This window comes from Heliangelus exortis, chromosome 2, assembly GCF_036169615.1.
Source record: "Heliangelus exortis chromosome 2, bHelExo1.hap1, whole genome shotgun sequence".
Taxonomy (NCBI): Eukaryota; Metazoa; Chordata; class Aves; order Apodiformes; family Trochilidae; genus Heliangelus; species Heliangelus exortis.
Genome location: NC_092423.1, coordinates 114,008 through 126,150, shown reverse-complemented (window position 1 = coordinate 126,150; position 12,143 = coordinate 114,008). Strand labels below are relative to the sequence as shown.

At 44.9% G+C, this 12,143-nt stretch overlaps 1 protein-coding gene across 6 annotated transcripts in view; it reads left to right on the top strand.

Moving 5' to 3' along the window:
• Window positions 1–12,143, top strand: part of SMARCD3 (SWI/SNF related BAF chromatin remodeling complex subunit D3) — a 90,535-nt gene that overhangs the window by 21,586 nt on the left and 56,806 nt on the right. For 2 of the 6 annotated variants that reach the window (XM_071734432.1, XM_071734428.1), the window contains exon 1: window positions 11,294–11,495. The exons of 2 other annotated variants lie outside the window; for them this stretch is intronic. In XM_071734432.1, coding sequence (XP_071590533.1) covers window positions 11,418–11,495 — 78 coding nt within the window. In that variant the 5' untranslated portion in view covers window positions 11,294–11,417. Of the gene's footprint in view, window positions 1–11,291; window positions 11,937–12,143 lie in introns of those variants that run through there. 2 more of the 6 variants (XM_071734434.1, XM_071734431.1) reach the window with 2 other exon arrangements.

Genomic DNA, 12,143 nt, shown 5'->3' with positions numbered 1-12,143 from the left:
CCTCCTGAAACTCCTGTCGCTGCTTCTGCCTTTTGTATGCTTTCTTGTAGTGCTTGAACTCAGTCAGAAGCTCCGTGTTCATGCATGCAGGCCTCCTGCTGCTTTTGCTTGAATTCCTGCCTGTTGGGATGGATCAGTCTTGAATCTGGAAGAAGTGATCTTTGCAAATCAAACAGCTTTCCTGGAACCCTCTTCTTTCCAACGCCGTAACTCAGAAGATTCTTCAAAGCAGATCCTTGAACAACCCAAAGTTTGCTCTTCTGAAGTCTAGGGCTGTTTTCTCCCCCTCTCATGTTCCTGAAATCATCCATTGCATGGTCCAGCCAAGGTGGTCCTGACCTTCACATACCTGACTGGTTCTTCCTTGTGTGTACGAATCAGGTCCAGCAGAGCACCTTCTCTTCTCTGATCCTCATTTTCCTGTGTTAGGAATTCATCTGCCCTGGAACTTTCCAGGATTTATTGTGCCCTGCTATGTTATCCCTACAGCTGATGCTGGTGTGGTTGAAGTCATCCAAGAGGACCAGAGACTGTGATTATGAGGGTTTTCCCTGCTGTCTGAGGTCTTATCTACTTCTTTCTCAGCAGATGGTCTGCAGCAGACACCCACCACAGTGTGGTGGTCTGCAGGCCCATAAGCTCTGTGCTGATCCACTGACCCAGGTGGAGCTCTGTGCACCCCTGCAGCTCTCTCAGCCAAAAAGGCAGCCCCCCCCCCCCCCCGGCCTCACACTTGCTCCTCCTGAGGAGCCTGTGCCCCTCCATTGCAGCATGCCAGCCCTGCAGATTTTCAGCTGCCTTATAATTCAGTGCGTGTTTAGGATGGGAAAGGAAACATAGAGAGCAGCACTTACAGTGTGTATGTGGGTCGTAGTGCATCTTCCTGTGAGGAGAGAGGGGTGGCCTGTTAGCCAGAGCAGAGACTGCACAGCTGCAGTAGGAAATGAGAGAGTACATGTCTTCGTAAGTCTTACGGGAGTGTCTTCTGTCCTCTAGCCACAAGCAAACAACTGAAAGAGCATTTGACTGATTGCTGCTCTCCTGCACACTTTGCTGCAGGAAATATCTGAACCACTTTTGTTTTGGGAGACTGCAACAGGATCAGAAGCTGAAAGACTGTTAACTGTTTAAGCTTCATGTGCTCCATTCTTCACTAGCTGCCAGGCAGAACAGTAATTTTCTGAGGGCTCACAGAATTCGTCCTTTGATAGATGAACAGAGTTAACATGTAAAGGTAACATAGGGAATAACAATGCTAAGTCCTAAAATTAGGCCATAGCAAGGGGAGAGGTGCATCTGATTCTTGATTAATTTCTCATGAGGAACTGGGATTGTTGACTTCTTGCAGCACTGTGGAAGAAGGTAGGGATCCGAGAGTGACGTGGCATGATAAATGTGTGGCAAGGCTGTCGCAGAGCAGAGTGAAATCAACAAATGGATAAGAGATGCAGCAGAAGTGGGCACTTCCATACACCTGTATTTGGCATTTTAGACAGTTTCAGAGCAAATTTTTGCCAGCAGCATTCCAAGTGGATTTAATCAATAAAAACAGGATTTTTCAAGTTCCAAAAAGACAGAATTGCAGTGTTAAAATGTTCAGTAGCAGGAATTTGCCTGGGAAAAGGAATGATTGATTCAAATAGCAGGAGGCTGAGAAACTGAAAAAAGGGTAGCTGTTAAGACAAAGTCTGCTAAGTAGAAGAGTTTTTCTTGATCAGATGCAGGAGGAAAGGAATCAGTTATGTAAGAAGAGTTTCTGAAGAGCAGAAATATGGCAAGCTGTTTTTTGTGTTGGAATTTTTTTTCTTAATGTTCAGCTCCATATATTTCTTATTGTTGGAATAATCGTGATTGACCTTCCATTGTATAAACGTTTCACTATATTTTGTTTTTTGCTTGTTTAGATTAGGTGAATATCCAGACCCATATCCAAGATCTTAACTAAAGAAACTTAAAGAAGTAATTTTCTCATTTTCTTAGTATTTTGGACTTTACAAGTACAGGTTATAAAGCCTTTCAGTCTCTAACCTTAGCAGATGTTTATGTCTTATTATTTGGCATCATATTTATAACCAATATTCAGTGTTGCTGTATCAGATTTACATATACTATCTTGGTTGTAGCACATGAGCACTAGGGAATCTCTTTGAAGAATGAAGCGTACTCTTTTCCCAAGAGAGAACAGGGTAGTCAAAATCCCCCACAAAGCACATTGTTTCTATGGTTTCAAGTTGCAGGCTGGGTATAAATTGATAAGAAAACAGGTGCCAAGGATGGGGTGCACAGAGCAGGAATGTGGTGGCTATTCAAAATAAGCATAGCTGGACAGCTGGTGTGCCAAGTCCACTGCCTGTCAGGATGACTGGTACACTCTCTGTTCCGTTGCACTCTTTCTATTTCCATCTGTTAGCTTCATTTGTAAACTGTGAAGGCCATTGTTTTTATCTGTATCTCCTAGTGCTCTCAGGCCCTAGAAACAACTGAGTACCAAGAACTGGAAGAATTGTGAAATGTGACAGATAGTATGACATATGGTACAACACAGAACTCTTCTCCCTCTCACAGTTCATATCCACACACAGACTCATCCCTCTGCTTTTTCAGTTTTACCACTCTAAATTCTGTTTATTTTGCAAAGTACTGAATGCCAAAATGATCCAACTTATGTTTCTTCTCCCTGTGTTTCTTCTACATATGTTCTGAAGCCCATTTAACAAGTAATTTGCCACCATTTACATGCCTTGTCATTTAGACCTGCTTGTTTTCTGGGAGCATGGGCAGTGTGTTGCTGTGCTCACTTGATGACTTCCTAACCCCAGTGCCAAGTGCAAACTGTTGCTTTAAGCTGTCATCTGCCAGGTCACCATGCCTAGGCTCTGGTGAGAGAGATGAGGAGACAAACCACTGTATTGTGCTGGAGTCAGACATTTTCCACTTTTGCAACTCAGAGTTGCTCAAAAAGAGCCTCTGTTGAAAGCCCATTGTCCAGCTGAAGCACGAGTGCTGTAATTGCGTCTCTGTGCCCTGACTTTTTGTACTGAGCATTTCCGTATCCCTGCAGTTTTATAGGTGAATTTGTGTCCCAGGTGAATGTGACACTGAAAAGATTAGAAAACCGTCTTAGCTGCTGCTACTGACATAGTACAGTTGTTTCACTTCAGAATTTATCTTCTACCACCTGCTTGAGCTTTTCCAGCCTAAATGTTCTGTCTAACATTTAAGGCCCGCTTCAATTTTTTTTTTTAATCTCTGCCCTGACTGGCAGTGAACATTCTCAGAAAAGTTCTCAGAACCTCATTTGAGGATTTAATCTATATGTCTTTTACTTCCCACTTTTAGATCTTTGAAGATGGTAAAACAATCTGGATATAACAACCATCCTTGAAGTCCCTAGTAGCCACTTCCCTTCACCTATTTTTATCATTCATTTACAACCTTTTCTTTATAACTTTTCAGTAATTTTTATTTTTCCTGGCAATTACATACAAAATATGTTTATGTTAAGAATTTCAGGCATCTAATGATGTTTTACTACATTGCATTTAAGTTACAGTTTCCCACTGGCTGCCATTTTCTAAAGTCACTGATGTTTACTGTAATTCTGCACCACTTGAGTTATTGTTAACTTTTTTGGAGGGTAATCTGAAATTATTGTAATTCTGCGAAATAAAATAATTTTAAAAGACACTCAGGCTTGTCTAGCAATGCAGGGTTTTTATGCTTACCAATATTATTTGCTGCTCTCAGTTTCATTGTGCTCTACGATTGATGTGGTTTTATTGATCTGTTAATTGTTCTGCTAGATTAGCTGAAATAGGAGGTAAATCCCACAGACAGTTTATGCTAGGATTGCTCAGTTTTCCTTCTTTGGTCATGTGCTCTCTTAGTGCTTCCTCAGACTTTGTCAGTTCTTACATAGTGTTGCATATTAATATATCCTTCAGTCATTATTTACTTATTTGCTTAAACTGTAGACACTTTTCACAGTATTTTCAGTGAGAACAGGATATAAATCCTAGCATTATTAATATTAATCAAAGTGGGCTTAAAAAATTCATTTTCCTGATAAAGAAACAGGAAATCCTGTTGGTTTTCCTATAACACAGAAAGGCAAGAATACTCTGACCGGTTGCATCTTAAGTCAATGCACGGATCAGGAATGATTTTTGGAAGAGAAAATAACTGAGCATGAGGAAGATATAGATGGTAGATGGGATAAAAAAAGCAGTATAAGTTTACTAACGTACTCTCTCAGTTAATTTTCTACAAAAAGGAAACAGTGCATGTCTTACTTATCTAGACTTCAGTGAAGCCTTTGATACAGTGCTATCTCAAAATTTTAGTTGATACTCAGAAGATAATAGAAGAATTGCAAGGTAGGTAAGGAGCTCAGTAAAGAAGACCAAAAAGGCATTAAACTTTCTTCATGATTTGCCTTGTGTTTGATGTAATTTAATATTTTTAGTAATGCCCAAGGCACAAAAATAGGAAGCTTAGTAATGGACAGGTGTTGTTGAAGCAGAAAAGAATGAGTTATGTGGAAAGAACTGGATTATTCTGAAGGCTACACAAATGGAAGTAAAATGGTATCTGATAACAGTATAGTGCATAGTCATGTGCTGAGGGACTAGTAACAGAAATCAGCACTGTAAGCTTGGAAGCTTACCTAATGACAGTGATTAAAGAAGGACAAACAGCCCACTACATTATTCTGCTTGCAGGAAACTGGGGGGTTATCACTGTCATAATATTGTGGGAGGCAGCTGTGAACCTAGCAAAGCTTGGTGGAGATGTCTGCAGGTGAGAGAAGTTTTAATTAGGTACAGTTCTGTTTGCCTGTGTTCTAGGCAGGTTAACTGGGACTGACATGGAAAAGGCTGATGGAATTATGTGAAATTGGCAGTTTTAAGAGACCAAATAACAGTTTTACTTTTTTAATCTGATAACAGGATCTGTGGGTCTGTGTATAAATGTTGCAAAGCATGAACATTGTACACAATGAAGAACCATTAAGGGCAATGCTGGTAAAAATAATAAATGGGAATATCTGCATACCTTAAAAAAGAACATATTGAGTCATTCAAAGAACTAATTTTTTTAGCAGCTGTTCCATAGGAACACCAAGATTTAAAGTGCTGTGCAATTAATTTATGTCTGAAAGGGTTAAGTATGACATGATTGCTACTGACTATACAACAGTGGGCTTGAAATCTAGTCCCATCAGTTCCTCCATCTGTGTTCTCTCGGTGATAGCAGGTGAATCCTTTATGATGGTCTTGACAAATACACCCCAAAACCATCATTCTAGTCAACAAATATCATTAAGATTCTTATACATTTTGGATGAGGGGGCAGTAGGTTTGGTGGTAGTTTTTGATAGTCCTTTTTCTTTCTTTATCTGCCCAGGATTCCCCACCAAGAATTCCTGATTCCCTCACTGTAGTGAAATGAGGCAACCAGGTGCCACTAATTGCCAGGCCTTTTAAAAGAGAGAACCAAACTCTTCATTTGAACTTCTACTTTGCAGCTCTGCTTTGGCTCTTGGCTAGAAAATCACTATGGTGGACTGCTATGTGTAGCACTCTGCTTCTTTGCTAAGGGGGTGTGAGAAGCCAGACACAGATGTCACTGCACAAATTGTGGAAATTGGATTTGGTGAGGGTGGAAAAGTGGAGGCAGAGGCATGGTAGAGCTAGACAGCTTGCTATGAGATCACACAGAACTGCAGAGTTGGGTAGAAATCAAGTATGGTTGATATAATGATAATACCGATGACTCATTATTTTGCATCCTATAGTATTTCATATCTTTTTCTCCATCTTCTGGCATCCCTGCTGTTGCCTTTGATTGCTTTTAAAATACTCGGGAGGTAAGTTTGTAATTATCTCTCTACCTCTGCAGAATAATGTTTGGAACCTCTGGAGACAGAGGTTTTCTTTGACTTAATTTGTTCTTTTTTTGCCTTTATTTCAAATCTTCTTTCTTGATGCTTGCTACAAATTGCTTCTTCATTGCAGATATATTTTAAAAACAGCGGAAAGGCCTAACATAAAAAGGCAGGTTTATGAGACAGTGATACAAGATGGTAGATGAAGATATGTGACTCAAGGAAAAAACAAAAAGCCACAGTATAAAAGCTATATGATACTTGGGGAGTCTTGAAGGGTAACTGGCAGCAATCTGCATAAACAGATTACTTATTCTTGCATTGTTGAGGCAATCAGATGCATATTTTTCCAATATAGAAAATATAAGGCACCCTTTTTGATGGGGTTGAACTTGTTTACATGAGATCTGTGGAATCTATCAGGGGAAACCACTCTAGACAGAGAAAAGCCTTATCTTTGTCTCATGAAATTCTTTAATGTTTCTGTAGGGAAATAAAGCAAAAGGAGCCTCTGACAATCAGCTAGTCCCTTGTCCTGCCCCAGGTCAGAAGCTACACTACCTGCATCGCTCTGGACAGATGCTTGTCTAACCTTTCTTGAAAGATCTTCAGGTACAGAGATTCCAATCCTTGCTGGACAAATTGCTCCAGAGCATCTCTACTTTTACTGCTCTACTCTGCCTTAATATCTAGTGTAAATCTTCCTGGCAGAAATTTCAATCAATTTTTTCTTGTACTGTGTGGATAGGGATCTGCTCTTCCCTCTATCTGCAACATCTTTTGGATATCTAAAGAGAAAAAAATATTTTCTCTTTTTGGGCTTTACATTTTTTGTCACACCTACTGTTCTTCCTTGAACCATCTTCATTTCTGTTCTCCTATGAACCCTTTGATTTCTCCCAAACACATTTTCTCTAATGCATAGAGTCCTGAACTGTCAAAGGACAGTCTGGTTGAGACATAACCAATTCATGCCACAGTAGGATTACTTTGGAAGGGTTCCTCAGAAATGCTGGCAGAATTTAACTTTGCAGCCTCAGGGAAATGTTGAGCTAGGATTGCTTGTGCTCTGGAGAGGACAAAGGATGGCGAAGAAGCAGAGACAAAGTGGAAAAAGAATCTTCAGTGCTGTTGTCACTGCTTATGCTGCCACCAAGGGGATGAGAGAAGTGGGGCAATATGCAGTTACTACTCTTCTGGTGTTTTTTTTGTTTACTGAGTTTATGTCAGTGTAGTGCTGTTAACTCATTCAGTTTATAATTTATTATATCCTCAACTATTTAAAAACAAAATAAAACAAAAAATCCCACCTCTTCATCCAGTTGTTCTCCCTCTTCCATTTATATAGCTGTTGATTTCTATCTTGAGGTGAAAGCTTCCATTATTTCTGATTGAGTTGTCCTGTTTTGTCAAACCACATCTCTTGCTTCTCTGGATTTTAATTTTAATAATCTCCCTTAGCATACCTCTAACCCCTCCAAATTATGTGTTGCTAGGAAATTTAATAAGCATGTTCTCTAGTTCATTATCTACACCGTTAATCAGAATATTGAATAATATTGAGTAATTATGAACTCAGGAACAAGCAGTCATTTCTTCAGAATAAGCAGACCCTCAGACTTGGGATATTTTGTCTGCTTTTCAGCATGTTTTATATGCCATAGTGCATCAGTACCAGAACTGCTGAATTTTAAGTTTCAGTGAACAGAGTGCTGCTGTCTTGTGTGAAAATGCATATCAGAAAACTGAAAGCAGCTGCAAACATAGCTCCCCCAAACCAAACAACAGCACAGGAGTGAAAACAAACCACACCAGCCTGTGGGACAAAAGGTGGCCTCTCAGAGCCCCATTTCAAGCCTTTTCTTGAAATGAAATGGGCCAGGAATGCATGAGGTGAGCTGGAAGTGGGCAGTGGTGGGATGGAAGGGAGGCCCTGGAGCATAGTCAGCCTTGAAAGACTGGTGAAGGAACACGGGCACAATGGCAGTGAGTCCAGTGCCACTGACATCCTCAAGACGAGGAATGGTTGTGAGCTGCCAGGGTACTTTTAGCAGCTGGGTAAGAGTTGGGTTGAACCTGGCACTTGAAGTACACAGGCAATTATTTTCTACACTTTTATGAAAAAAACATGCAGGGAAAGTAGAAACACTGAAGTAGAATTACATGGTTTTTTCTTTTAATTTGGGAGAAGACAGTCTTGCACTGTAACCTTCACCCTTTTGTGAAAATGCATTGTGTAGCAGTTTTCCTTGACAGTACTGCAGGGAGTGGAAGAATCACAGGGAACAGGCTTTCATTCTCAACTAGGTGATATTGAGAAAGTCACTTCCATCCATTTGTACTTCATTTTCCATTTGCAAAACAAAGGAGCTGCTTCTACTTATTTGTTTTCTAAAATACTTAAAGAACTACAGTCAAGAACTGAAAACCAAGTCTTATTAATACAATTATGTTTTTTTTAACTTTTACTCAGTCTATGGCTACAGCAGGTCTGCCACTCCTTAATTTTCAAGTGGCTGACCTTGTAACTTGATGTTGTGTTGATGAAATCTCTTTATCTGATGCCTGTTAAGAACATCCAGATAGAATTCATACTCTATGGCATTAAATAGAAGTTAACACTTCATCATCTGTCCTCCTGCTCCAGAAGGTACTAAAGCAGCCAGCTACTGCTGGAGATGGGAGCAACTAGCTTACGACTTTTTCTATCACCGATTAGAAAAATAAAACAGCCCAGCCCGGCCGTGCCGGGGTCAAAAAAGGCCCCGCAGGGCTATGGCTAACGGGACAGGGCGGGGTGGCAGCGTCCGGCTCTGCTTTGTCTTCACCGCCAGCGGCGTCCGGCCGGGGTCGTCTCCCAGCTAGGCGTCCCTGAGCTCCGACCCCGGGGGATGCGCACCAGCCGAATCGCCCCCGGCCTCAGCACCCTGTCCCGGGCTCCGCTCCGCTCCCAGCACACCGGCCTCTTCCCCAGGCTGGGCGGCGGCGCGGCCGGGGTTAAGGCCGCACCCTCCGGCCATCCCCGCCCGCGCGTCCCCCGCCAGGCCAGCGCTGACCTTCACGGGAGCGGCGCCGGGCATGCGCGTCGCGCCCGGGGCCCTCGGGGTCGTCCGGGCCACTCGGCCCGATTCGGCTGGGCGCGACCCGGTGCGGCCGAGCCCGGCTCGGCGTGGGGCCTGAGGCACGGCCCTCCGACCGCCCGCGGCGCGGCCGGGACCGCGGCTGGCGCACGCCCTGCCCGTGCCGTTGCCATTCGGTGCCGCTGGCGCTGGCGGAGGAGCACGGGGGGACGCGAGGGGGGACTGCGCGCCGCAGCCGGCAGCCGGCCTTCCTCGCCCTGCCCGCTCCGCCGCCTTCTGCGGAGGCCGGCGGATCCCTCCGGTGCACGGGTGCGCAAGGAGCGGCGGCCTTGCCCGGGCTGTGCCGGTGTCGTTGGTAACCAGGGCTGCTCGGAGCTATTTTCCAGAAGCCTTCTTCATCGAGCCGCTGTGGGCTGCCAGCTTCCCGTTTGAGCCATTTCGTGCAGCGATGGTGGCTGCTCGGTTCCCCTTAAGCAAAAGGAGTATCAACACCTGCACAGGCTTGTGGCAGTAACCCCGCTGCAGGCTGAGCTGGTGCTTCTCTGGCAGGAGTTGGCAGGAGCCTACTGTCAACGCAGTCTCTGAAGAAAAGACCTGTGGTCTGTCTGGAAGCAGGCGAAAGGGCTCACAAGATGGGAGCCAGCATTTCTGTGTGTTACTTTCTGACCTCTAAAGAAAAATCCCTGCATATGGAGGCCCAGTGCCACCTTGCTGGGAATGCTGACACATACAATCATTCAGGTTGAAAGAGGCCCCTAGGATCCAGTGCAGTCAGTAATGGTACTAAGTCTTCCAGGCAGGAAGCAGTTTGATTCCTGATAACATGCCTTTAGTTCGAATCAGCTAGGACCTCAGGAATACTTCAGGCACTGAATAGGGCCACACCATTTTGCTTGGCATGTTTATTCATAGGGACTGTGAAGGGGAACTGTTAATCCTAGACCCTCCTGAAATTTCTTAATCGAACAGCTATTGCCACACAGTAAAGCTTTGGAGTCACCCTAAAAACCAGTGGAGGTTGTTGCCTTCATCCCATGTGCAAAAGGCCATATGGTCTTCATGCCTTGCTCTTTGCTGCTGGCTAATGTAGTATCTCTGCTATGCTTGGTTTCTATTGCTGGTTGGGGGCACTTTATTTTTTTCACACCTGATTCTCTGTTCACAGCCTCTACAGAAAAATCACAGCCCCTAGACAAGAATTTCAAGCAGAGTAATAGAACAAAGCCCTCTCGTAACTCGGTAACATCTCACCTATTGCTTTGTTAGGCAGTGTGGGGATCACCAGCCCCTGGGAGTAGCAGGGAGAAGGGGATGAGGCGGTGGGTGCCCCAGGCCCCGCTGCCTGCTCTCCCACTATGGAGGGGCCTGTGCAACCATCTGCAGAATGGTCGCCACACTCCAGGGCCCTCACAGCAGCGTGTGGGGGGGGAGGGGATGTTGTGCCACTTTTTGCCTCCTTCTTCTGGGTGGCAGGTGGGAGCCATGTCCCCAGCAGTGCTCTGGGATGACATGTGCTGTCACACAGGGCTTTGTGTGCTCACAAGTGAGCTGCTGATGCCTCCCGGCAGCTGTGGTGTTAATAATTTGTCTGTGCCTGTCGATCTGGGGTCTCTAATGGATCCCTTGAGGTGGTACCAAGGCATACTGACGGCGGTCACCCCGCCAGGGAGGCTACGGGCAGGAGAGCCAGGCGCTGCTGTGCTGCCGCCATGCTGCCCCCCGCCCCCTTCCTCCCGCTCTCCTCACACTCTTTCTTTCCTCTCGCTCTCACACGCTGTCCCTCCCAATTCCCAGCTTTCTCCCTCCTGCTGTTTCTCTCTCTTGTCCAAAGAGGTTAGTTCTCAGTCTCTGATGCTGGAAATGCAGCCAGTGAATGTTTCTGTTTGCCGCCTGCCAGGTCCCTGGGGAAAAGGCCTGGAAATGCAGTGCAGGAGGAGCAGTGGGAGCAAGGGAAAACCATTGTTTCTCACTGCTTGCCTGCTGCATTTTGTAGTGGGAAAACACTCCCTCTGAAGTACCAAGTTTTATGTCACTGCTGAAGTTGCCCCCACCCCATTCCACCCTGCCCCAGAATTTACGATGCCCCAGTGCAGAGGAGGAGAGGCTGCAGCATGGCTGCAAAAAAGCCTGAGATGTGGTTTCAGTTTTTCGTCCTGCTTATCTCTGCTGTTTGGACAGAGAGGTTTTTAAAAAGCTGGATTTTCTGTCCCTGCAGAGTAAACACAGAGAACCCAGCAGCACAAACTATTTCTGGCTTATCAGTGGAGGAATGCAGCAGCTGAGGCTTAGCGCGAGTGGGCCGTCAGGAAGGCCCTGAAGGGGCCCCCTCCCCACTCCGCGCTATTAGAAGTGTGAGAGCCCAGCAGGACTCAGAGGGGAGAGTTGGAGAAAAAGGCAGAAAAGGGAAAGAAAGAGGAAGAGAGAGAGTGAGAGAGGCTGAGCAGACCCCGATGGCTACAGACGAAGTTACAGGAGGGGCTCGCAAAGCTACGAAAAGCAAACTTTTTGAGTTTCTGGTCCATGGGGTGGTGAGTCGGGAAAGTTAGTGAGCTGGCTGGCTCTGAATAGAGGGATGAGTGGAAACTGGAGGCTCTGTGCTGGGTTGGATCGGCTCCTGCAGTGTGCTTCTGGGGCTCTGGTAACAGCCTCTCAAGGAGAGCAGCGGGGTCTGTAGAGCCCCAGCATATGCACTGATTTATTGATGATACAGGCTTGGGTCTGGGGGGGATGTGTGCTGTGATTTTTTTGCTTTGATTCTCCATGAATGGTGAATAGCATGCTTTTGAGCCTGATCGTGGCGCAGAATCTGCACTGGATCTGACCCAAATGGGCTTGTAAGACACTTTGTTCTGTAATCAAACTTGTGTTTTGGAAAAGAATTCTGATGAAAGCCTGATGAAGCCTTATGGTGCTGCCTCTGGTTCTTGTCTCCAGTCTTGGCTCTTGTGTATCCTCTGGCTACTTAACAGGTGACTTTCAGGGGCTTGAAGAGATTAGCTCTGCAGATCTGAAACAGTTTATGGGAACTTGCCCATGAGAGAATTTCAGGGTGCCATGTTTAATTAAAGCAATCCTTCAGGTCTTTACAAATCTTTCCGCTTTTGTTTAAGAATCAGGTCTTCGATCTCCATTTAAGGGGAAATGCTAACCCTGTTTTGCTACCATTGGATACAATG